The sequence below is a fragment of the Mobula birostris genome, chromosome X, assembly GCF_030028105.1.
Source record: "Mobula birostris isolate sMobBir1 chromosome X, sMobBir1.hap1, whole genome shotgun sequence".
NCBI lineage: Eukaryota > Metazoa > Chordata > Chondrichthyes > Myliobatiformes > Myliobatidae > Mobula > Mobula birostris.
Genome location: NC_092402.1, coordinates 46,295,959 through 46,323,688, shown reverse-complemented (window position 1 = coordinate 46,323,688; position 27,730 = coordinate 46,295,959). Strand labels below are relative to the sequence as shown.

Here is a 27,730-nt window from a genome sequence, read left to right as displayed (position 1 = left end):
GTACTCCTGTGCCCACCCAGTACATTATGTAGTGGATGGGAAACATTGACCAAGGTGGCATGCAACTTAGACAGCATCCTCTTTTCAGACACCACCGTCAGAGAGTCCAGTTCCATCCCCACAACATCACTGGTGTTCAACGTTCCAACTTCACAAACTGATTTCTGGCAGGCAACTTGCTCCCACCATCCAACCCACCAACAACGCCCAGCCTAGCACCTTTTCCCATTTGGTCCTAACCCCTCTACTCACCAATTAGCCTTGACTGTCTCTGGGCCTCACTCCTCAGCAACTCCCTGGATCTGGAGCTGGACCAGCTCCTGTCTTGACCTATTTACTACATAATAGTGGAACACAGGCATTTCTTTTCATGTAAGATCTATTCAAGGGGTGTTACGGTAGCGTAACAGTTAGCTCAACGCTATCACAGCTTGGGGAGTTTGGAGTTCAATCTGGCGTTGTCTGTTGGGGTTTGTACATTCTCACTGTGAACCACATGGGTTTCCTCCAGTTGCTCCAGTTTCCACACACAGTCTAAAGTCTAAAGGCATACCAGTTGGTAGGTTGATTGGACATTGTAAATTGTCCTGTGGTAGGTGGGTTGCTGGAAAGTGCTGCTCATTGAGCAAAGGGCCTGTTCCGTGCTGTATCTCTAAATTAAACAAATAAATGTCAACTCATGGAGAATTGAAAGTTGAGTCTAATAGAAAAATACTCAGCATCTTCAAGAAAGTAAGTTTCAAGATTCCTGAAACACAAAGGGTGAGGAAGACAGCAAATGTAGTTGCAGTTTCTTTTTCAATTCAGAATCAAAGTAAATTTACTTCCCAGGTAAGTATATGTCACCATATACTACCTTGAGATTCATATTCTTGTAGAAGTTTCATTTGTTTTAGCGTGTCTGTTATGAAATAATTGTATAAAATCCTGCTGGCTTCATTTGGCTTTATTTAAACTCCAATCATCTCATCCCAAATAGTTGTTCACTGGCCCTACAACATACCCATACCGTGAATTCCATTCTCCAATAGCAATTGGATCATGGATGGATTCTTCTTTATCCAATTGGTTACTGTAATTTTCAGTCCGACAGTGTTTCTGATTACAGCAGGAAGTTTTATATTACTAATAAATCAACGTGCTCAAAAAATGTGTAATAGTTTTAGCAAAAATACTTGATAAACTGGTGGTGATAAAATACTGATAAAAGTGGTGGCAATAAGTGGCAACTTGTTGCATGGAGCTCTGATGGGAGTCATCAAATATTCATGCTCAGGACAGCTGAAATCCACAATCACAGTCATGGGTGCTTCAGTAAGCAACATCGTTTTAGACATGTAAGAAATCTATTGATATTGATATCTGAGCAACACACATCAAAGTTGCTGGTGAACGCAGCAGGCCAGGCAGCATCTCTAGGAAGAGGTACAGTCGACGTTTCGGGCCAAGACCCTTCGTCAGGACTAACTGAAGGAAGAGTGAGTAAGGGATTTGAAAGTTGGAGGGGGAGGGGGAGATCCAAAGTGATAGGAGAAGACAGGAGGGGGAGGGATGGAGCCAAGAGCTGGACAGGTGATTGGCAAAAGGGGATACGAGAGGATCGTGGGACAGGAGGTCCGAGAAGAAAGACGGGGGGGGGGGACCCAGAGGATGGGCAAGAGGTATATTCAGAGGGACAGAGGGAGAAAAAGGAGAGTGAGAGAAAGAATGTGTGCATAAAAATGAGTAACAGATGGGGTACGAGGGGGAGGTGGGGCCTAGCGGAAGTTAGAGAAGTCGACGTTCATGCCATCAGGTTGGAGGCTACCCAGACGGAATATAAGGTGTTGTTCCTCCAACCTGAGTGTGGCTTCATCTTTACAGTAGAGGAGGCCGTGGATAGGCATGTCAGGATGGGAATGGGATGTGGAATTAAAATGTGTGGCCACTGGGAGAACCTGCTTTCTCTGGCGGACAGAGCGTAGATGTTCAGCAAAGCGGTCTCCCAGTCTGCGTCGGGTCTCGCCAATATATAAAAGGCCACATCGGGAGCACCGGACGCAGTATATCACCCCAGTCAACTCACAGGTGAAGTGTTGTCTCACCTGGAAGGACTGTTTGGGGCCCTGAATGGTGGTAAGGGAGGAAGTGTAAGGGCATGTGTAGCACTTGTTCCGCTTACACGGATAAGTGCCAGGAGGGAGATCAGTGGGGAGGGATGGGGGGGACGAATGGACAAGGGAGTTGTGTAGGGAGCGATCCCTGCGGAATGCAGAGAGAGGGGGGGGAGGAGAAGATATGCTTAGTGGTGGGATCCCGTTGGAGGTGGCGGAAGTTACGGAGAATAATATGTTGGACCCGGAGGCTGGTGGGGTGGTAGGTGAGGACCAGGGGAACCCTATTCCTAGTGGGGTGGCGGGAGGATGGAGTGAGAGCAGATGTATGTGAAATGGGGGAGATGCGTTTAAGAGCAGAGTTGATAGTGGAGGAAGGGAAGCCCCTTTCTTTAAAAAAGGAAGACATCTCCCTCGTCCTAGAATGAAAAGCCTCATCCTGAGAGCAGATGCGGCAGAGACGGAGGAATTGCGAGAAGGGGATGGCGTTTTTGCAAGAGACAGGGTGAGAAGAGGAATAGTCCAGATAGCTGTGAGAGTCAGTAAGCTTATAGTAGACATCAGTGGATAAGCTGTCTCCAGAGACAGAGACAGAAAGATCTAGAAAGGGGAGTGAGGTGTCGGAAATGGACCAGGTAAACTTGAGGGCAGGGTGAAAGTTGGAGGCAAAGTTAATAAAGTCAACGAGTTCTGCATGCGTGCAGGAAGCAGCGCCAATGCAGTCGTCGATGTAGCGAAGGAAAAGTGGGGGACAGATACCAGAATAGGCACGGAACATAGATTGTTCCACAAACCCAACAAAAAGGCAGGCATAGCTAGGACCCATACGGGTGCCCATAGCTACACCTTTAGTTTGGAGGAAGTGGGAGGAGCCAAAGGAGAAATTATTAAGAGTAAGGACTAATTCCGCTAGACGGAGCAGAGTGGTGGTAGAGGGGAACTGATTAGGTCTAGAATCCAAAAAGAAGCGTAGAGCTTTGAGACCTTCCTGATGGGGGATGGAAGTATATAGGGACTGGACATCCATGGTGAAAATAAAGCGGTGAGGGCCAGGGAACTTAAAATCATCGAAAAGTTTAAGAGCGTGAGAAGTGTCACGAACATAGGTCGGAAGGGATTGAACAAGGGGGGGATAAAACCATGTCGAGGTATGCAGAAATGAGTTCGGTGGGGCAGGAGCAGAAATGAGTTCGGTGGGGCAGGAGCAGAAATGAGTTCGGTGGGGCAGGAGCAGAAATCCCTTCCGACCTATGTTCGTGACACTTCTCACGCTCTTAAACTTTTCGATGATTTTAAGTTCCCTGGCCCTCACCGCTTTATTTTCACCATAGATGTCCAGTCCTTATATACTTCCATCCCCCATCAGGAAGGTCTCAAAGCTCTACGCTTCTTTTTGGATTCTAGACCTAATCAGTTCTCCTCTACCACCACTCTGCTCTGTCTAGCGGAATTAGTCCTTACTCTTAATAATTTCTCCTTTGGCTCCTCCCACTTCCTCCAAACTAAAGGTGTAGCTATGGGCACCCGTATGGGTCCTAGCTATGCCTGCCTTTTTGTTGGGTTTGTGGAACAATCTATGTTCCGTGCCTATTCTGGTATCTGTCCCCCACTTTTCCTTCGCTACATCGACGACTGCATTGGCGCTGCTTCCTGCACGCATGCAGAACTCGTTGATTTTATTAACTTTGCCTCCAACTTTCACCCTGCCCTCAAGTTTACCTGGTCCATTTCCGACACCTCCCTCCCCTTTCTAGATCTTTCTGTCTCTGTCTCTGGAGACAGCTTATCCACTGATGTCTACTATAAGCTTACTGACTCTCACAGCTATCTGGACTATTCCTCTTCTCACCCTGTCTCTTGCAAAAACGCCATCCCCTTCTCGCAATTCCTCCGTCTCCGCCGCATCTGCTCTCAGGATGAGGCTTTTCATTCTAGGATGAGGGAGATGTCTTCCTTTTTTAAAGAAAGGGGCTTCCCTTCCTCCACTATCAACTCTGCTCTTAAACGCATCTCCCCCATTTCACATACATCTGCTCTCACTCCATCCTCCCGCCACCCCACTAGGAATAGGGTTCCCCTGGTCCTCACCTACCACCCCACCAGCCTCCGGGTCCAACATATTATTCTCCGTAACTTCCGCCACCTCCAACGGGATCCCACCACTAAGCATATCTTCTCCTCCCCCCCCCCCTCTGCATTCCGCAGGGATCGCTCCCTACACAACTCCCTTGTCCATTCGTCCCCCCCATCCCTCCCCACTGATCTCCCTCCTGGCACTTATCCGTGTAAGCGGAACAAGTGCTACACATGCCCTTACACTTCCCCCCTTACCACCATTCAGGGCCCCAAACAGTCCTTCCAGGTGAGGCAACACTTCACCTGTGAGTCGACTGGGGTGATATACTGCGTCCAGTGCTCCCAATGTGGCCTTTTATATATTGGCGAGACCCGACGCAGACTGGGAGACCGCTTTGCTGAACATCTACGCTCTGTCCGCCAGAGAAAGCAGGATCTCCCAGTGGCCACACATTTTAATTCCACATCCCATTCCCATCCTGACATGTCTATCCACGGCCTCCTCTACTGTAAAGATGAAGCCACACTCAGGTTGGAGGAACAACACCTTATATTCCGTCTGGGTAGCCTCCAACCTGATGGCATGAACATCGACTTCTCTAACTTCCGCTAGGCCCCACCTCCCCCTCGTACCCCATCTGTTACTTATTTTTATGCACACATTCTTTCTCTCACTCTCCTTTTTCTCCCTCTGTCCCTCTGAATATACCTCTTGCCCATCCTCTGGGTCCCCCCCCCTTGTCTTTCTTCTCGGACCTCCCGTCCCATGATCCTCTCGTATCCCCTTTTGCCAATCACCTGTCCAGCTCTTGGCTCCATCCCTCCCCCTCCTGTCTTCTCCTATCACTTTGGATTTCCCCCTCCCCCTCCAACTTTCAAATCCCTTACTCACTCTTCCTTCAGTTAGTCCTGACGAAGGGTCTCGGCCCGAAACATCGACTGCACCCCTTCCTAGAGATGCTGCCTGGCCTGCTGCGTTCACCAGCAACTTTGATGTGTATTGCTTGAATTTCCAGCATCTGCAGAATTCCTGTTGTTTGATATTGATATCTATTTGGCAGATTGCAGGCTGCAGACTCAGGCCGTGAGTGCAGTTTCCCTTTAAGAAATCGGAAGTGAGGAAAATATGCTGGGCTGCAAGTAAGATTGAAACGCAGAGGCTTTAGACCCCCACTCCCAAATATGCTTCTGTCGAATGTACAGTCTCTGGAAAATCAAACTGAAGACCTCAGAGTAAGATGGCTCTACAAGAGGGTCATCAGGGACTGCTGTGTACTTTATTTCACGGAAATGTGGCTCACCAGTGCCATTTTGTACACAGCACTATAGCTCAATTGCTTCACCATTCTCTGCAAAGACAGAACAGCTCAGACTTTTAAAGGAAGAAGAGGTGGAATATGCTTTATAATTAACTCATTGTGGTGCAGAGACGTGGTTCTGTCTCAGTCCTGCTCACCTGATCTGGAATATCTAGCAGTCAAGTATTGTCCTTTTTATCTGCTGAGGGAGTTTTCCACCATCACCCTAGTAGCGGTATGCATTCCACCTCAGGCCGGCATCAAGAAGACGCTGGAGGAGTTCAACACTGTAATCAGCAGGCACGTAACTGTACACACTGATGCCTTTCATCTTTTTGCCAGGTATTTCAATCAGGCCACCTTGAAGAAGTCTCTGGACAACTACCACCAACGTATCACCTGTGGAACTAGAGAAGCCAACACACTTGACCACTGTTATACCACCATCCAGAATACTTACCATGCCATCCCACACCCACACTTTGGAAAGTCTGATCACCTGGATGTACTTTTACTCCCAGCGTATAGGCAGGGACTGAAGACCACAGCACCAGTGGTGAGGACAAAGAAGGTATGGTCAAGGGAGACAGAGGAAGCTTACAGGACTGCTTTGAGTCAGTGGACTGGACAAAATTCAGGGATTCATCTTCAAGTCTGGATGAATATGTCATAGTTGTCACCGACTTCATCTAGGTCTGTGTGGATGAGTGTGGGCTTTTGAGAGCATGTTGGACGTACCCAAACCAGGAACTGTCGATGAACCAGGAGATTTGTAGTCTGCTGAGGGCTCGATCTGTGGCATTCCAGACAGATGATCCAGAACCAAACAAGAAGTCCAGGTACGACCTACATAAAGCTATCTTCAGAGTGAAAAACAATTCCAATTGAAATTAGAGATGGAATCAGATTCACACCAGTTCTGGCAGGGTTTGCAAGCCATTACTTCCTACAAGGCAAAACCTAACATCATGAATGGCTGTGATACTTCACTCCAAGATGAACTCAATGCCTTTTATGCATGCTTTGAAAGGAAGTGTAAAACTACATCTATGCAAATCCCTGAAGAATCCAGGGACCCTGAGATCTCTGTCTGTCTCAGAGATCGATGTCAGAACATCTTTCAAGAGAGTGAATCATCTCAAGGTGTCATGACCTGAAGGTGTATTTGGGGGTGGGGGGTGGTTGGGGAGGGCTCTGAAAACCTGTGCCAACCAACAAGTGTTCAATGACATCTTCAATCTCTTACTGCTGTAGTCAATGTTTCCCACCTGCTTCAAAAGGGTGACAATCATCCCAGTGCCCAAGAAGAGCAGGGTGAGCTGGCTCAACAACTATTGCCCATTTGCGCTCACACCTACTGTGATGAAGTGCTTTGAGAGTTTGGTATCGACCAGAATCAACACCCGCCTAAGCAACTTCCTGGGCCCGCTGCAATTTGCCTATCACCACTATAGGTCTACAGTGGATGCAATTTCACTGGCTTTCCACTCGGCCTTGGATCACATGGACAATATTATTAATATTTACGTCAGGCTGCTGTTTATTGATTACAGTTCAGTGTTCAACACAATCATACCTTCAGTTCTAATCAAAAAGCTCCAAAACCTGGGCCTCTGTACAGTACTTCCTTCTGCAACTGGATCCTTAGCTTCCTCATTGGGAGACCTCTGTCTATGAGGATCAAAAGTATCATCTCCTCCTCGCTGATAATCAACACTGGCGCAACTCAAGGATGCATGCGTAGCCCACCGCTCTACTCTCTCTACACCCACGACTGCGTGGCTAGGCACAGCTCAAACGCCTTCTGTAAATTTGCCAACAATGCAACTATTGTTGGTAGAATTTCAGATGGTGACGAGGGGGTGTACAGAAGTGAGATAGATCAGCTGGTTGAGTGCTGTCACAGCAACAACCTTGCACTCAACATCTGTAAGACCAAGGAATCGATTGTGGACTTCAGGAAGGGGAAGTTGAGGGAACACACACCAGTCCTCATCGAGGGATCGGCAGTGGAAGGTATGAACAGTTCCAAGTTCCTGGGTGTCGGCATCTCTGAGGATCTATCCTGGGCCCAACACATTGACACAATTACAAAGAAGGCACGACAGAGGCTATATTTCATTAGGAGTTTGAGGAGTATTGGAATGTCACCAAAGACTCTCACAAATTTCTACAGATGTACCATGGAGAGCATTCTAACTGGTTGCATCACCGTCTGGTTATGGTGGGGCTACTGCACAGGATCAGAAAAGGCTGCAGAGAGTTTCACAATGAGCACTAGCCTCCCCAGCATCGAGGACATCTTCAAAAGGCAATGCTTCAATAAGGCAGCACCTGTCATTAAGGACCCCCATCTCCTTTTGTCATTGCTGCCATCTAGAAGGATGTACAGGCGCTTGAAGGCACACACTCAATGCTTCAGGAACAACTTCTTCCCCTCTGCCATCAGATTTCTGAATGGACAAAGAACCCATGAACACTTCCTCAGTACTTTTTTATTTTTATATTTTTATTTTTTCCCTCTCTTTTTGCACTACTTTTTTAATTTATGTATATTTATATAAATATAAATACATATTTATTTATTTATTTGTTTGCTTCTTCTTGTAATTTATAGTTTTATTGTTATGTATTGCTTGGTACTGCTGTCAGAAAACAACATATTTCACAACATATGCCAGTGATATTAAACTTGATTCTGATTCAGGTACACAGTTTTGTACTTGTCTTCGATGCTACAGTTTGTTTTGGGCTCAGCTGCAAGCAATGCGTCCTTAATGCATCATTAATCAAATTAACTTTGAATGATTTGTTCAAACAGGAAGCTTTCTTCCATTAGTGGAGGTGCTCAGTTTTTTCTTTCTGGGTCTCAGTGAAGTGATGCTTGGGTGGGGAGGAGGGCCAAATTGCAGTTTCATTCAGGTAGTGGTCTAGAAGTTTGTGCTCACTGTAATAAGCCACTGGATAGACATATCGTGGTCATAGTCCATCCAGGCATTTTTATGGGATATCACCAATAAGGGGGTGGAAACAGGAATGAGGCAAAAGTTAAAAAGTTAAAAAAAATCACAAGGTAGATTTATTATCAAGTGCATATATGTCACCGAATACTGCCCTGTTATTCTTTTTTTTTTGCAAGCGTTCACAGTAGAGCAAAGAAGTACAATAGAATCAATGAAAACTATACACAAAGACAGAAGACTGTGCAAATACAAAAAGAAACAAGTAATAATAACAAATAAACAAGTAAATAATACTAAGAATATGAGTTGTAGAATCATTGGAAGTGGGTCCATAGGTTGTGGAATCAGTTCAAATTTGAGGTGAGTGAAGATGTCCACACTGGTTCAGGAGCCTGATGGTTGAAGGCAGAAGGATCTACTGTCAAGTGGCTCACAGTGTTTGACCCGTGGCAACAATGAGGAGGAAAGTAAGCATTTCTTTAACTTGCACAGAAACAGGTCGCACATAACTTTTTGAAACTTTCTTCACCTTTAAAGTTCTTTGGCACTTGTGGTCAACTCCTGTGCAGGAGCATGTTGAATGAGTAGCAACCAAAATTATATTGAACACCAATGGATTCCAGAGAGCATGTCCAGTGATTTAGTGCATATTCAAGTTCACAAGCATGGAGGAGCTGAACTGACATTGTGCATGGTCTTAACTGAGATCAGCTTCCATCCCCAATAATTATTTTGTTGCTTCTATAATTTTACTTCTAGCTTGCTCGCAGCAGAGACTGGAAGATTTATCTTCAGTTCCCTGTAGACTAAGTTTAGGGTAACACTGGTTGGTTGGCATTCCTACTAAGAGTAAATGAAAATCCATTTTGTTGGATATCATGATACACTGGATTAAATTTAGGAAAGGATCAAATTTAATGAGAATCCAAATTGACATGAAACCAATAGCAGGTGAAAATATAGACGGGAGCGTGACAGACACATAGTTTTGAAATGGTGGTGCTGAAGGAAGAACAGCTGTTCCAATCCAATGCTATCATCATATTGGCTCCCCATGGACATAGCCACTAATACTCTGAACAAAGTCTATGCTTTTCTCAGTGTGACCGAAATCACCTTTTCAAATTCCAGGCAGAAGTTCAAATGTACTTCTAATCTCATCCGGTAACCAGAGCCTCCAGTACAAACTACAGCATTTCTAATCGCTTCCAAGCCAACTTCCCAGTTCCAACAGCATCTCCCAGACATGTGACCTTTGGAACCAAGAGCAACAAGGGCAAGAGGTGCCTTGGAACACCACCACCTGCAGGTTCCTCTTCAAACTGGACATCAACTTGATTTGGAATTATATGTTTGTTCATCATTATTGGGTCTAAATCTTCAACAGCACTATGGAAATATGTTCACCAGAATAACTTTGCCCAACATCTTCTCTTGGGGCTGGCCTTGACAACAATGTCAGCATCCCCAAAGTTATTACGGTAATGCCAAAAAGGTAATGTGGAGATGCCCGAGGAAACAGAATGTTTTATATTCTTTGCCATGTTTCCATAGCATAAAAAAAGTTGGTTACCTCTGCTTTAGATAATTTGGTAATTATCATGCTGCTGTTTGTGAATTTTCTCTAGGTGCGAAGCAGTTACTGTACTTCCTCCGTCACAATTGTCACTACCCATCAAAAGGAACGGGGGTGGATTGATGGGAGGTAAGTGGCTTACTTTGCTGTTGTTTTGTTGCTTGTTGTTTTCTGTGTTGTTGTGATGAGCATTGTGGGCATGCTATGTTGGCACAGAAATGTGTAGCGACACTTGCAGGCTGCCCCCCATCACATTGTTAAGTTGTGCTGGTTGTTAACACAAATGATGTATGTTTTGATGTACACGTGATAAATAAATGAATCTGAATCTGTTATGGTACAGTTCCTCCTCCACTAATTTCAACTGTAAGTTATTGTGTACTAGTCTCACCATGAGTCATGAACTCCACAAAAATCTAGTCCTTGACACTCCAGTGCAGTACTGAAGGTGTGCCGCATTGTTAAATCTATCAGTGTACCTCTTTTGCCCCCTAATGTAGGGAATCAAAGATCTCGCAACACTACTTGAAGGAGAGCAGGGCAGTTCTTCCCAATTTCTATACTAGTATCATTCTCAAATTAGTTCCTATGTTCTCTGTATCATAGCATTGGTTGGACTTCAAGTAGTAAACCTGCTTAGAGTGCTTTGAGATGCCTGAGGTCATAAAAGGAGCCACTGAAATCATTTTACTCAGCGCATGCTGAAGAAAATAAGAGTCAGCCCCAGCCCGCTCACTGAGTTAGTCTTAGTAATGTTTTCAGCTAGTCTTAGCTAACAATACACAAATATTTATAACGTGATACTTGCCAAGCAAGAAGCAGAGCTGGTGTAGAGAATGGAAAAGCGAATCCACTGTGCACTTCTAAATCTAGGATTAAGCAGACACAGTAAATTCTAACAACCTTTTACACAAGTTAAATGGTGCAATGCAATTTTGTAACTGCTGCTGCCCAATGGCTGATCTATACTTCTGCGTTAACTGGACGCCGTAACCTACGTGCGTTGTGAGCATTTATACTTGTGCGTTGGCGTGTCTGCGCCGCTCTGCAATGCATGCACGTCACGCATGCGCACTCACCTGCCTGCGCAAGGCTTCATGGTCATGGTAGTCTTTCTCGGGGTAAACAAGATGCAAGCGTCTTTCTTCGTAAAAGCAAAATGTGTCCTCCATAATTTCGGAGGTCTGTAAAGCTTTATGGAAAGCATTGCAGCCAGAGCTCCTTCCCTGCCCTTCAGTCGGCCAATGGGAAGCTATTGCAGCGTAGGATGAAATGCGATGCTACCAAGCGGACCAATCACAGCTGTTGCGTTCTGCGTTGCCGTGACACGCGGTTACATTTTGGGAGAGGTGCATGTTGCAGCAATGCAGGCTCTCGCGTAGGGTTCCGCGTCGGCTTTGCGTAGGGTTTGCGGCGACACAGTACTTATGGCGACGCGTTGAGGCAGAAGTATATATCAGGCTTTATTCAGTGACCACTTTATTAGGTATCCCTGCTCGTTAATGCAAATATCTAATCAGCCAACCATGTGGCAGCAACTCAATGCATAAAAGCATGCAGACATGGTCAAGAGGTTCAGTTGTTGTTCAGACCAAACATCAGAATGGGGAAGAAAAGTGTTCGAATTGATTTTTCCATGGAGTGATTGTTGAGGGTAGGCAGGGTGGTCTGAGCATCTCCAAAGCTATTGATCGCCTGGGATTTTCATGCACAACCGTCTCTAGAGTTTAAAAACCAAAAACCATCCAGTAAGTAGCAGTTCTGTGGGTAAAAACGTCTTGTTAATGAGAGGTCAGAAGAGAATGGCCAGGCTGCTTCAAGCTGACAGGAAGGCGACAGTAGCTCAAGTAACCACCCATTACAACAGTGGTGTGCAGAAGAGCATCTCTGAATGCACAACATATCGAACCTTGAAATAGACAGGCTACAGCAGCAGAAGACCATGAACATATACACAGTGGCCACTTTGTCAGGTACAGGAGATACCCAATAAATTGGCCACTGAGTGTAGTATTGACTAGCTGCTTATTTTTGATACCAGGATGGTTAAGAACACAGAAGGAGGACATATACCCCTGTGAGTCTCTAGCAGCTCACAAGGAACAATCCAGCGTGTCCCACTCTCTACACAATTCTTTCAATTTATCTACTTGGACAACATCGTCTTGAATGCTACAATTGAATCAGTTTCACTTCCATCCCCAGCCACTTGCTGTATAAAACACTTTTACCTCATGCCCATGTCACTTTCAATTCATTTGTCAACCGTCTTCACTGTGTTCCGTAGTTCTCGACACTGCCACTGATTTGTACCATCTCTATTTACTCTGCTTATACCCTTCAAGATCCATCAGACCCTTTTGTATTCTCCCCTCTTCTGCAGAGAACAAGGCTAACTTCTCTGGTATATCCTTATAACCCTCTTCCCTAGAATCATTTTGGTAATGAGTTTATTTAATTGAGAAAAAACACTCAAGTTTCATGATAATTTAGATTAAGAATGAAACAGACGTGAGATGGGAACTGTAAAAGATATGGTTCAAGAGGTAATACTTAAGGAGGTTCATGAATTGGGGAAAATGAAGCAAGACAGGGAGACATGAGGCAGTTCCAAAGGTTTTGGAAGAGATGACTAAAATGTTTTGGTATTAAGGGCAGAATAAAGGAATGGATGCAACAATACAGAAATGTTTTCTGTATCACAGCATTGGCTGGACTTCAAGTACTAAACCTGCTGTAAAGTGTTTTGAGATGCCTGAGGTCATAAAAGGAGTCACTGGTTCCTGCCACTATCCTTATCATAAGAGAATACAGCACTGAAACAAGCCCCTCATCCCACCAAGGTGGTGCTGACCACCAAGCACCCACTTATGCTAATCCATTTTATCCTCTAAAGCTCCAATCAAATCCCCCATCGCCCCACACAGATTCTACCATTCACTTACAAAATAGATACCATTCCAAGGGCTAACTGACCCACCATCACTCATGGGAGTACCTAGAAGGAATCCACATGGTCACACGGAGAACAAGCGAACTCCTCACCAACAAAGAAGAGGCCAGGGTTTGACTAGATCACCAAAGCTGTGAACAAGAAGTGTCCTGCACTGGCTGTGTTCAATTAAAGTGAAACTAAATTCAGGTTAAAGCAGCCGGCTACATCATATCCAGATCAATCCTGAATTGGAAGCAGGTGGGAGAGTGGGGCTGGATCCTTCCTGCCAATCATATTAATATTTCTGCTAACAGTACCTTACAGATATAGTAATATGATTTGCAAGCAGAAGCACAATACTCAGCTAAAACTATTGTTGACCTGCCAGACTGTCTAATTAGCAAAGGAAATATCTTCAAAAGCAAAAGCTTTGTCATTGAAAAATTTGATTATGTTGCTGACGTTGTTACCACGACTAGGAACCTGGTCCTTGTATTTTCTGAAGCCCTGCATTTCCTTCCACCAATTTCTGATGTTTGTTTCAGTCCTTTTAGACTTCAGTATTTTAATGAAAGTGCTGAGTAGTTTGCTTTCCAGCTTATGATGAAGGTCAGCAAACAGCAAAGATTAGCTGGAGCCAATCTCCACTGAAGTTTTCCTTGTCCTTTAGGCAAACAAGTAAGCAATATGCCTTCAGGTTCTGGATGTGTGGTAGATGGCATGACCAAAACAAGCCACAATTGGCCAAATGAACATCTACAAAAATGAACTGACTCATTTATAGAAAACGCCAGAGGGGCAATCAGCATAAAAGTCAGTCCTGAGACAAAATTACATTTCTAGGCTAAGCTTCCTCGGATTCGGTTTATTATTCCAAGCCAAGAGCACACTGTTTGGGATATTATCCCTGGTGCAACCACAGACGTGTTATGTTTTAGTAACAGCACCAAAGGATAATTGATTCCCCTAGCTAGCAGTATCAAGCTGTACAATGAGCAGCAAAGGATGCATCAAATGAGAAATTACAGAGCTCAATTTTTAAAACCAAGGTTGTAAACCCAGCATTGTAAATGGTCCAGGTTGTATAAAATCCTACAAGTTGTAATTGTCTATTACTGTTTAATAACTAATCAAAACTATTCTGGAAAATAATCATTCATCCATATCCTCAGTCAATAAATTGAATTCCAAATGCCAAAATACCATCTTACACCATCTAAATCCTATATTTTCCCATTTGTCTTTGGTAAGTAACTATGATTAATTGGATAGCAGACAAGGAATTTCTGTACAAACATTTAAAAAGCTTCATTTCAAGTCACAACCAAGGTAACAGCATCTCAGCATCTCTTTTTTGGACCTCAATCTCAATGTTCGTTCGTTATTCACTTACTCACAATCCTGCATGTTTGCTCCTTAGTTGCTCTCAATAAAATGCTAATAAGCTGATGAAGTTTCACCAATTGACTCCAGCATGTACACACGTTTGTTTTACAATCTGAATAAAATTCACCCTCTAGTTTAGGCCTTATCCACTGGAGTGAAGAATGAGTGATGATCTAATATATAGCTGTTGGATTGACAAAGGGAATGATGGGAGCTTGCTTCCTTTATCTGGAGAATCTAGAGGGCACTAGAGGGCATGATTTCAACATAACGACTCAACCACTTGGGAACGAAGTGACGTAAGATTTCTTCTCCTGGAATATCCTGAGTCCTTACAATTCTACCCAGAGTGCTGTGAAGGCAGAATCATTGAATATATTCAAGGGTGAAGTTGATAGATTTTTGGACATTATGACACAACTGAACATTTATTTAAGGGACAGAAATGACTGTGATTTTAGTAAATTGTGGCTCAGGCTCCAGGGGCCATATGGACTGCCTCTTTTTCTAATTACAGTTTGATGTAGGTAGACAAAAGAACATAATGTCTGGTACAATTCTATTCTGAGTGCAGACTTCTTGTGTGAGAATTAATTCTCCAAGGGAAATAGAGCTGTAAACTGCAAGGGAGAGATGGCTTATTAATAAGGCAGTGACCAGCTTTCAGAATAAGGTCACAGCATGAAGAATCTTAGTTGGTGACAAGAATCACAAATTACCCTCCAGTAATGCTCACTATGCTTTGGAATCTCCATTAAATATTCTGATTAATCCTCCTGTCTGCTGTTTGTTTGTTGAATATAATGGGCATTATCTGCACTGCCATACCTCCCCGGAGCTTGTGTATTCATCTTCTTGCAGCAGATCAACGTGCCTGTGCTCACCTTCACAAACTGATGACCAAAACCCTTGACTTTCCATGCTAGCTTTCTGTGACCTCTGTCTCAAGAAACTTTCTGAAAGGAAGAAGGATCTTCTCCCACATGTTTTTTTAAATGTGTAATGGTTAGCAGAATCATTTGTTTTGTTGTATAACATAGAGTATAGAACAGTACAGCACAAAACAGGCTCTCAGGCCTAAAATGCTGTGCCAAACCAATTAAATTAGTAATCAAATAGCCAACTAAACCAATCTCTTCTGCTTACACAATATCGATATCCATTGATTTTCTTCACATTCGTGTGTCTATCTAAACGTCTTTTTATTCTTTCTTTTTTTCCCATTACTGTAATTATTTTTCATCATAATGAACCAGGTTGGAGGAATGTTTAATAGGAACACTAATTAATTACTTTATAATAATATAATTTACATCAAAATTCCAAGTACATATAACAAAGAAATTGGCCATTCCCAGCAAGCCCCTCTAGAAGAGACACATCCTACTAAGCTTCATTCCTTCTATTAACTAAATGAACTTTCTATTTGTTACGCCCTTGTGTGTTTATCTAGCTAATCTTTGGATTAATCTGTACCATTTGCTTCAATTAATGTGATGTATATATGAGTAGGAGTGTATTTTTAAGCTCTGTGATATGAATTTTGATATGTTGTTATACATCCACTATTATTGATTGAATGTTGATATCCTCTATAAAGGATGTTTTGGTGATAGCTCTATCCTTACTAATCGCCTTAGTGACTACAAAGTAACTTGTTGGTTCTATAACTAGGGAACTCGCATATTCTAAACACACTTTAGGTGAAGGCGAGCTCAGACTTTTCTTTTTGAGAAAAAGAAGATGAGAGATGACTTGATAGAAGTGCACAAGATGATAAGAGGCATGGATAGAGTGGACAGAGACGTTTTCCCAGGACAGAAATGGTGAATACTCAATTTTAAGGTGAGTGAAGGAAGGTATAGGAGAGATGTTCTTTTTTTCACATGGCGAGTCGTGGGTGCATGGAATGCACTGCCAGGGGTAATGGTAGAGGCAGTTACGATAGAGATATCTAAGAGCCTCTTAGAAAGGAACATAGATGAAAGAAAGATGGAGGGCTATGTGGAAGGGAAGGATTTGAGAGTGGGTTAGTAGGTCAGCACAACATTATGGGCAAAGGGCCTCTACTGTGCTGCTCTTCTATATTCTATGAAAATAAAGTAGCTACAATAGACAGCATATAACTCTTAAACCCAGACATGGGAGGAATATTCTGAAAGTATTGTTGCCTATCCCTGTTGCAAAAGACATTGTTGATGAAATAAAAGAACGAGAGTCTATCCTAAATAGTGTGGAAGCCCATCCGTGTAGTCTAATGAGAAACCTGCTGAGCCCAGAGAAACCTTGTCAGAAAAATTTAAGAAGCTTGTTGAAGAATTTCTTTAACCCAAAGCCCAGCAAGATTGGGCAAATGCTTAAGTTTGATTCATATTTAAGAAAACCAGTAAAAACAGTGGCTGAGCTTTTAGCTGAATTAAGGAAGTTATCACAAGACACAATGGTGAGATGTTAAAGGACGGGTCACTGCGCAGGATCAGCGACGAGTGAATTCTGAGGCGGTTGTTATCAAGAGGTGAACCCAATCTATGAGAACACACTGGAAGTTGCTCAAGTGTGGACTCAGCAAATAAAAATATACGAGACTTGCAAATGAGATGTGCTGTTCCAGGCAACAGAATGCACAGGGAATCAGCAACAGAACATGTTTTTCTGAATGCAGTAACATCTATAATTCTTGTAGTAATAAATGGCTAAAGGTATATAGCTGATAATTGTCCTGCTGCAAGCCAACAGGGTTTAAGATGTTTGTCACTGTTTTGATCTTTGACAAACACTGTTTGCTTTCTGTATGTAGGGGCTATATCAGCAGATATGTGCGCTCAGCAGGTTTGAAGTAAATAAATATATAAGCTTCCTAAAGGATGAAATTTAGCCTCAACCTTTTTTTATATTAAAGTATAACACATGGAAAAGAGGGTGGGGACAGTAGCACAGCAGTTAGTGCAATCCCTTTACAACGCCAGTGATTATTGATAAGGGTTCGATTCCCACAGCTGTCTGAGAGAAGTTTGTATGTTCTCACTGTGACAGAGTGGTTTCCTCTGGGAGCTCCAATTTCCTCCCACATTCCAAAGACATACAGGTTAGGGTTAGTGAGTTTTGGACGTGCTGTGTTGCCGCTGGACGCGTGGTGACACTAGCAGGCTGCCCTCCAGCGCAACACAAACAATGACATAAATGACACATTTCACTGCATGTTTCAATGTACACGTGGCAAATAAAGTTAATGTTTATCATCTTTAATTCATGACAAAGAGTCTGTTTAACCTCTCAAAAGCAGAATCAGAATCACATTAATTATCACTGACATACAGTATGTCATGAAATTTGTTATTTTGCATCAGTACAATACATAAAATCTACTATAAATTATAATAGGAAATATACAGTATATGTCTTACAAATTATTTCCAACAGTATAAAAAATAAATAAGTATGGAAAAAGAGAGCAAACCAAAAATAGTGAGATAGTGTTCATGGGTTCATTGTCCAACACGAAACAGTTATTTTGACACTATCCCTGTATCCTTCAGTAAATTTCCTGTGTCATTTTCCTCTGCTTTTCCACTCACAGCCTATCCATGGAATATTTCCTCCCCATTATCTTCCCTACAGCTAAGGGAACAAATTGGGAATTTAGATATGGCATTAAATTCCCCCAACTTTTATATAATAAAATGAAGACTTTGGTATTATGAAGGAGAACAGTGGAAAGAAAAGCTCTGAACTCACGGAAACTACAGGTAACAAAGTCTCCCTCAAAACTACAGACTTCAGGAGAAATGTGTCTCCTCTCCACCCACTCATCATTAACAATTTTACAGTTAACATCTTTCAACATTTAGGTTCCTGGGCATTATTATTTTGCAGGACCTCATGTGGGAGAACCATATCTCCTTCATTAACCAAAAAGCTCAGCAAAGGCTGTACGCCTTGCGGCAGTTTGTAAAATGCCATCTTCCCCAGGGGATACTGATGCGGTTCTACTTTGGCATCCTCACATCAGCCATTACTGTCTGGTGTGGTGCAATATCCTCTCGCAATGTATGAAAGCTACAATGAGCTGTCAGGTCAGCTAAAAAGGTCATTGTATGTGCCCAGGACAAAGAAGTGGGAAGGAAAAAAATCATTGCGGACAGTTCCCACCCTGAAAACTGCCTTTTCTAAAAGCTCCTTTCTGGAAAGCTCTATAGGGCTATTAAAGCAAAAACTTCATGCCATCTTATAAGTTTCTTCCCCCAGGCAGTTTATCTGATCAACCATTCTAGTCAGCCCCTCATGCCCCGATCTATCTATTATCTCAGTCACTGCAAACACCCTAAACCACTTTCTATAAACAAGAGGAAATCTGCAGATACTGGAAATGCAAGCAACACACACAAAATGCTGGAGGAACTCAGCAGGCCAGGCAGCATCTATGGAAAAAAGTACAGTCGACATTTTGGGCTGAGACTTCCTACTGAAGGGTCCTGGCCCGAAAAGTCGACCATACTTTTCTTCCATAGATGCTTCCTGGCCTGTTGAGTTCCTCCAGCATTTTATGTGTGTTACCGCTTTTTATAATGCTGTTTATGCATGCTGGTATTTATGTATTTATGCATGTTTTATTGCATATCCATACTTCAAAACACTAACTTTATATTTTACGTAATTCTTTATTCTTCATATTTGTTGAATGTTTGTTGAATTGTTTTTTGTTGCATATCATGCCAAATTTCTAATAAATGTAAATGTATATGGCAAATAAAGCTGATGCTTGATCATGGCTGGGAGTCTCAATAACTGTTGAGCTGAGGCAGGGGCAGGGTTGGGTTGATGAGGTCACATAGGTGGGAGTAGACTCTCCTGGTGATAGAAAGGTTATGGGGTCAAATAAGAGTATATAGACCATTACCTGGCTGTCTCATGCTTCCCCTGTTCATAGAAATATGCAAGGTAGATCAGTCAACCCTTAACTTGTGATACTAAAACCAACTCATCTGGTACCAACAATCATTCCACAGTCTAAATCATTTACAGTAGATCACATTTCTTCCCCATTCTGATGTTTGGTCTGAACAACAACAACTGAACCTCTTGACCATGTCTGCATGCTTTTATGCATTGAGTTGCTGCCACATGATTGGCTGATTAGATACTTACATTAATGAGCAGGTACCTAATAAAGTGACCACTGAGTGTATTTCATGTGTATGACTTCCTTTCGCCTCCTGGCACCTCTGAAATACATATCATAAATTTTTGATCATAAATTTACTTTGAGCTTTGAACTTTGAACTTTTTTATCAATGCTAAAGACTACTGATAGACCACCCACATTTAAAAGTGAAAACTATATCAATTTTTTTAAATGTAGGAAAGCATATTTAAGCTACCATGATTTGCTTTTCAAAAACAGGCTGCCAATCAAACAAAATTTTGTGCAAATCCCATGACACATTCAAAAGTGAATCTGGTGGTTTAGGTGTCAAAGTCAGAACAGAACAATCATTGGACACTCTTGGGATAACTAGATCCTTACTCTCCAGCACTGGACCAGGACCCCACTGAAGTAAGTTTCATACCTACCTTGTATCCTACTAGATCCCCTCTCCCATGTTCCACACCCCTATACTAACACATCAATCTCACTTCCCCCATTGTTCAGTCAAGACCACATTCCCCACACTGTCCCCCAATACTTTGGCCTGGCCTGAATGCCACCAAAGTTTTTCCTAGTGGGACCATCAACAAAATGGTATATCTTCACAGACTCTGGTATATTTCTACAGATGTACCAAGGCACTCTAACTGGTTTTATCACCATCTGGTATGGAGTGTCAATGCACAGGACTGAAAAAGTTGCAGAGGGTTGTAAACTCAGTTGTAAACATCATGGGTACCAGCCTCCCAACCATCAAGGTCATCTTCAAAAGGCAATGCCTCAAAAAGGCAGAATCCATCATTAAGAACCCCCACCACCCAGGACGTGCGCTCTTCCCTTTACGAGCAACAGGGAGGAGGTACAGGAGCTTGAAGACACACATTCATTGTTTTAGGAACAGCTCCATCCCCTCCAACATCAGAATTCTGAAAGGCCCATGAACAGTGCCTCACGATTTTGCTCCCTATTTGCACTGCTTATTTATCTTTTAATATTTCTTATTGTAACTTATAGCATTTCTTTATGCATTACACTGTTCTGCTTCCACAAAACAACAAACTTCATGACATAGGTCAGTGCTAATAAATTTGATTCTATTCTGATTCTGAAGATCTCTGAATGATTCATGAACCCATGAACACTACCTCACTATTTTTCTCCTTTTTTTGCACTAATCGTGAAGAATTTTTATATGTCTTATTGTAACTTATCGTATTTTTTATTATGTATTACACTGTACTACTGCCACAAGACAACAAATTTCACAGCATACGTCAGTGACAATAAACCTGATTCTGATTGTCACATTGCTGCTATGTCCACCTATTCAGTACATTCATTGGGCTACGTTGTTTGCACAAATGAGAAGGTCACAGAACCACCATGATTGTCCTAAACAGACCTAAGGTGATAAGTGATTTAGTTCCCATACTCCTATGAGCAGGGAAGATTAACTAAGGCTCGATGAAATCTGAGTCATGAATGATTTTGATGGCATAATAAATGAGGAACTGTTTTCAACGGCAGAACAGGTTAACCAGAGATCATGGGTACAAAATGATTGGCAGGTGGAAGAGGGATGACAGGAATATTTTTTCCTTTCATAACTATGAGTTGATGTGGTCTGTAATATGAAAATTGTACAAATTAAAATGCTAAAATTTTGAAATAAGAACAGAAATACAGAAAACACTAAGTAGGTCAAGCAGCATGTGTAGTCTGCATAGCATAGTTAATGTTTTAGGTTCAAAGCTCAAAGTAAATTCATTATCAAGGTACGTACATGTCACCAAATAGTACCCAGAGATTCATTTTCTTGCAGACATTCACGGTAGACAAAGAAATACAATCGAATCAATGGAAAACTACACACAAAGACTGATAATCAACCAATGTGCAAAAGAAGACAAACTGCAAATACAAAAAGAAAACAATAAATATAAACATAAATAAGTACAAAAAATAATACTGATAACATGAGTTGTAGAGTCCTTGCAAGTGAGTCCATAGGTTGTGGGAACAGTTTAGTGATCATTTCAGAGTTGTGGTGAGAGAGGTTGAGGACCCTTCATCAGAACAAGTCTGGAATTCACAGGCGGCAGCAGATTAACTAGTCACATTAAAACAAGTGAATAAATAAATGAGGAAATGCTTCTCTGTTGTGAGAAGGCGCAGTGAAGGGGGATTAATGAAGTCTCACAGAGCTGGTACAATCTGACTAAACACTGGCACCAAGTGATATACACTGCCTTTCCTCTTTCAGTCACTTCACAATCTGCTCTCTGGTAATGTCCCCAGTCAACTGTTTTTCAAAACTGCATTAATGAAACTCTGTCAGAACATGATTCACATTATCCACAATCCTAAACTAAATTTCTAAACTTAGTCGTCCTGACTAATTTAACCTCTATTAACCTATTAATCTCTGTCCTTGACCAAGTCTACAAATCTATAATTACAGCTAATTCATTTCTTCTTTTGTTTTAGGTTCTCTTTGTTAGATTTTTGTTACCTTATGCTCTTCTGAAAAGGGTTCCATTCATCGCTGTATAACTTCCATCAAGTGGTCAGTTCTATCTGTTACAATGGACCATGTCATTAATATAAATTCATCTTACATTGTGGTAAACCACACTTTCTATACCAGTTTAACATCCCCTGCAACATGCCCCCGTCACCATCAGATTTTCAAAGAACATAGAACAGTGCAGCACAGTACAGGCCCTTCGGCCCATAATGTTGTACGGACATTTCAGCCTAATCTAAGATCAATCTAACCCTTCCCTCCCACAAAGCCCTCCAGTTTTCTTTCATCCATGTGCCTATACTTCCATTCCTGAAATACATTTCTCTTGTCCTGGAATTGTAAGCTTGTGAAACAATTGCTACATATAGTAAACACTTGATAACAAAATAATGTGTTTTTTTTTGTTGTTGGTGATTGAAAATTGACCTTACCCAGAGCAGAATGACCACTCCGGGTCATTTAGCATCATTCCAGAAATTTGGCTAGGCAAATCCCAGAGCAATTGAACTGTGCACAACAAGATAATATTATTCCCCATGCAATGTTCTTTTTCACCCACGTGGGAGATCACAGAGCAATGATTGTTGAGAACTCACAAGAGAACTGGGGCTGCATGGGAACTCCATTAATTTATGTCCCATCTTTACTTTTGGTCCTTTTGATACAAGTTTAGCTCTGAGGTAAATTAAAGAAGTTCAAGGTGTGGGTGGGGTGGGAATGAGTGCAGCCAATAAAATACTCTGGAGCTCACAGCAGTCCTCTCTGGAAACAAAAAAAAATACTGCAGATGCTGAGATTTGAAACAATATCAGAAACTTCTGGAAGAACTCACTCAGTTAAGCAGCACCTGTGGAAAGAGAACCCTCACACTAAACAACATTTGGTTTAACTTTCCACACATGCTGCATGACTAACTGAGGGGCGGTACAGTAGTGCAGTGGTTAGCATAACACTTTTACAGCACCAGCAATCACAAATCAGGGTTCAATTCCCACCATTGTCTGTGATGAGTTTGTACCTTCTCCCCGCGACCATGTGGGTTTCCTCTGGGTGCTCCAGTTTCCTCCCACACTCCAAAGATGTATGGTTGGTATTGGTGAGTTCTGGGCATGCTATGTTGGCATGGGAAGCATGGCAACACTTGTAGGCTGCCAGCACAATCTTCGCTGACTTGATTTCATGCAAGCGATGCATTTCACTGTATGTTTCAATGGACAGGTGACAAATAAAGGTAATCTTTATCTATTGTTCTGTCATTCTTGATTTTGCTTCATTCATCTATGATCCAACCATTGTCATGTAGTCATACAGCATAGAAATGGGCCCGACACCCCTCTATGTTCTTGCCAAACTTTTTGCCCATCTACAGTAATTCCTTTCAGCCATATGAAGACCATTTCCTCCTAATCCTTGCCTTTTTTTAGTATCTGTCTAAATGCCTCTTAAATGGAGTAATTTTATCTGATTTCATCTCTTATGCCAGCATGTTTCAGATATCAGCCACTTCTCGTGTTTAAAAAAACTTACCCGTTTAATCTCCTCTTAAATCTCCCTCCTCTCACCATAAACCTATGCCCTCGTGTTCTTGATATCCCTAGCAAGAGAAAAGTATTTTGACTATCTATCCTATCTATGCTTTTCATAAGCTTATGCATATCTAGAGGGTCACCCCCAACACCCCAGTCTCCTTTGCTTCAGTGTCAAGGCAATTTTTAATTACATATAACTAAGTGTGTTTTTTTTACATCACAGCGATTAATTAAATCACACTGAAACCTAGAAGAAATTTCAGTGGAATAGACACCAGGCCTGCTGAGTTTGGCACAGTCCAAATTTCCCAGAAGGCTCCTCAATCAGATTTTAATCACAGACTTAAGTCATAGTAACAGGACAAGGCCATTTGGCCAATCGAGTCGGCTCTGTGATCTCCTCATTTGCATATCCAAGTGCACAGTTTTAAATAGCCTGAGATATTACACAACCCAGACTTGCATCATTAGGTCACAGCATGTCAGACCCCAACATTGGAACTCATGTCATTTTGCCCAACCCACCCAAAGGGTTACAAGTACATTGATTTCAATACATTGTTTGCAGATATGTCCAGATTTTTAAGTGAGGCACTGTTTTCTTACTGCTCCTTCCATGTTCACTTTTGCATATTGATTCCACTCTGACAAGAAGTGTTTTCTGTTTTATGAGTAACACACCAGGCATCAAAAATGATTGTTAATAATTTACAAGGCTTTCATTTTACTAATATAAGCTCAGCTTCCCTCCTGTAACAAGACCTCAGCTCACTTCAGATTCTAATATTTCATTTGGAAGCTTCAAGCGGTTCTCCCATTAGCCAAGGAAATATCATCCCATGGATATAGGTCCATAGTTACATCAGACTCCCACTTCCTCGCCAAAGATGTGGCCATAAACTCTGGTTCAGCAGATCCCTGAAGACCTCCAGTGCATCCGCTTATAGACCATATTTCCAGCATGAGACTAAGGATTCAACAAGGAAGTCCTGTCCTGTTAGAACAGAGATGAGGAGGAATTTTTTAGCCAAGGAGTGGTGAATCTGTGGAAATCATTGGCGCACACAGCTGTGGAGGCCAAGTCATTGGCTATATTTAAAGCGGAGTTTGATAGGTTCTTGATTATTAAGGATGTCAAAGGCTACAGGGAGAAGGCAGGAGAATAGGGTTAAGAGGGATAATAAATCAGCTATGATGGAATGGTAGAGCAAGCTAGATGAGCCAAATGACCTAATTCTGCTCCTATGTCTTATGGTCTTTAATTTTCAGTCACAATAGGCACAATAGCTGTGCCAGTTCAATCCTCACATAATGGCCACAGACTTACATTTTCGAACCAGTAATTGTATAGAAAGTCTGGTAAATATTCTTCATGGTTCATAGACTCTGATAACTGCTGCCAAAGCTAAGGTTTATCGGTTAAACACAGGACAGAGAATTCAACTTATAATTTTCCAATCTACGCAGCTCGAAGCACCAAACAGGCGAAAATTTTATCTGCATGAGCCCATCTCTTCGAATTTATGATAGTCTCAGCAACAAAGATATTTTAATCAGTTTTTTTCAACCATTAATATTAACAAAAGCTCTGGATTATTATCTTTTCAACCATTTGACCTCAACAAGGTATCTGTTTTAATAATAACAGATACTTCTGGGTCTGTTTATTTGAAATCATTTATAATGCAGGACGTTATCATGATCTCCTTCATGCCAGCAAATATAAGATGGAAAGAGAGAGAAAAATGAACCGAAAAAAATGCAGAGGTGAATACATATGAATGAGAAAGGGATAGGTAAATGAAGAAAGAGAGATAAAGGGTAAAAATAGGATAATGCATCGTCTAATTGTGTTAGTCTTCCAGTGCCTCACTACACAGGCTTCAAACTTGTGACAGCGTATCTTGGAAAGAATCTACACAGCACAGCAATAAATCTATACTGACAGGCAGACCAATCTACACTGACATTCAATATCCATTATATAATGATTTTCCTGCAGCCTCTATGGTGCATTTGCAATGCTGACTATTCCATCTAGTTTCTTTTGAGAATTTGTTTGTAACTACAATGTTAGGACTTCACATTTTCTATCTCTAATAGGGATCCTGAATTCACAGAGTCTGATGATGACGGAGATTTTTTTTTACTTCATTGTAACAGTTTCATGACTACATCCTGCAACTCTGCTTTCCCCAAAAAATTATAAATCAGTGATTTTCATTCAAACTGTGTGGAAAACACAAAGCATTGGAACTAAGATGATGTTAGGTATTTGGGTTAACAGAAACGCCGGCTCTTTATTCCGCTCCATAGATACTGCCTGACCTGCTGAGTTCCTCCAGCATTCTGTGTGTGTTGCTCTGGATTTCCAGCATCTGCAGAACCTCTTGTGTTTGGATTTGTCAGAATAATGTCTTTTTTCTAAAGATTGAAGATAACAAAGGAGATAGTCAGGGATTTTTATAGGATGGACATAACAATGTGCTTTTGTCTTTAGTTGTTCCTCTCCGCGCCTTGTGGCACATCGGACAGCAATCTTTGTCACTTCCTTAGCGTTTGTCTGTTTTTTTACAAGGCCAAGTCGCTAGTTCAACACTCAATCCAGAACGGTTGGAAAGCATGCAAGGAGCCGGCTGGATTCGAGCCCAGAACCATTCACCTTGAAGTCCGGTACAGATGACACTACACCACTGACCACCTATTATGTCTTTAGGAAAGGGTAGAATTGGGGGTCATGATTAGAATATAAACCTGATGAAGAATTCAGTAACACACATAAAATGCTTGAGGAACTCAGCAGGTCAGGCATCTATGGTAAAGAATAAACAGTCAACATTTTGGGCCAAGATTCTTCATCAGGGCTGGAAAGGAAGGAAATCTCATAGTTCATCAGGGTAGCCTCCTGCCTTATGCCACGATCACCAATGTCTCCAACTTCTGGTAATATCTCCCCCTCCCCCTTCTTCCTTTATCCATTCCCCATTCTGGGTCCCCTCTTACTCCTTCTCTTCTCCTCACCTGCTCATCACCTCCCTCTGATGTTCCTCCTACCTTACTTTTCTCCCATATTCTACTGTCCTCTCCTTTCAGATTCCTCCTTGTTCAGCCTTTACCTCATCCACCTATCACCTCCCAACTTCTTCATCCTCCCTCCCCCACCTACCCACCTTCCCCCTCACCTGGCCTCATCTATCACCTGACAGTTTTTGTACTCCTTCCCTCCCTATCCCCAACTGTTAATTCTGGCTTCTGTCCCCTTTCTTTACATTCCTGGTGAAGGGTCTTAGCCGAAATATTGACTGTTTATTCCTCTCCGTAGATGCTACCTGACCTGCCCAGTTCCTCCAGCATTTTGCGTGTGCTGTTCTGGATTTCCAGCATCTGCAGAATCACTTGTGTTTAATAATTCAATAAAAACCCTTTTTTCTCATGATCAGTAAGGATGTAGAACAGAGAGTGGTTGCGGAAAATTGTGCAGAACATCTTAAGGGGAAAGTAGAACATCCCAATGGGGGAGGGGGGCAAAGGAGTAGATGGAAATGTAAACACAGTTAGAAGAGAAGGTTTGGAAGGAGATTTGCACAAACCACAAACAGTAGTGTTGGACTATTCGGTCTGCATAAAGCGTAATTAAAGTTTTTATTTAACTTTAAACTTAAATAAATTGGGATTGTGTTCAGTTTTGATCACCTCATTATAGGAAGGACATGGAAGTTTTCAAAAGGGTGCAGAGGAGATTTGCCAGGATGCTGCCTAGACTAGCAGGCATGTCTTATGAAGGTTGGTTGAGCGAGCTAGGGATTTTCTCTTTGGAGTGAAAGAGGATGAGAGGTGTCTTAAAAGAGGTGTTCAAAAGGATAAGAGGCATAGATCGAGTGGTTAGCCAGAGACTTCTTCCCCAGGGCTAAAATGGCTGATACAAGGGGACATAATTTTAAGGTGATAAGAGGAAATATAAGGGGAATGCCAGAGATAAGTTCTTTATGCAGAGACTGGTGGGTGTGTGGAACGTCCTGCCAGGGATGGTGGTAGAGGCAGATGTATTAAGGGAATTTTAGAAACTCCTAGAAAAGCACATGCATGGAGGGCTATGTGGGAGGGAAGGGGTAGATTGAAGGGCCTGTGTATGCTGTAGTCTTCTATGCCCTATGTACTATGAGATTATCTTTACGATCACCAAAAGAAAAGAGAGTACAAT

General features: G+C 42.2%; 1 protein-coding gene across 13 annotated transcripts in view; it reads right to left on the bottom strand.

The window, feature by feature from the left end:
* lrrc3ca (leucine rich repeat containing 3Ca) overlaps window positions 1-27,730 on the bottom strand; it is a 105,739-nt gene that overhangs the window by 35,844 nt on the left and 42,165 nt on the right. For 2 of the 13 annotated variants that reach the window (XM_072249317.1, XM_072249319.1), the window contains exon 2: window positions 5,626-5,874. The exons of 2 other annotated variants lie outside the window; for them this stretch is intronic. Coding sequence is in view for 1 of the 11 variants with exons in the window: in XM_072249310.1 (XP_072105411.1) it covers window positions 25,858-25,953 (96 nt within the window). In the remaining 10 variants the exon portion in view is untranslated. Of the gene's footprint in view, window positions 1-5,625; window positions 5,875-10,814; window positions 10,876-19,472; window positions 19,550-21,985; window positions 22,051-25,857; window positions 25,954-27,730 lie in introns of all 13 variants that reach the window. 9 more of the 13 variants (XM_072249313.1, XM_072249312.1, XM_072249318.1 and 6 more) reach the window with 9 other exon arrangements.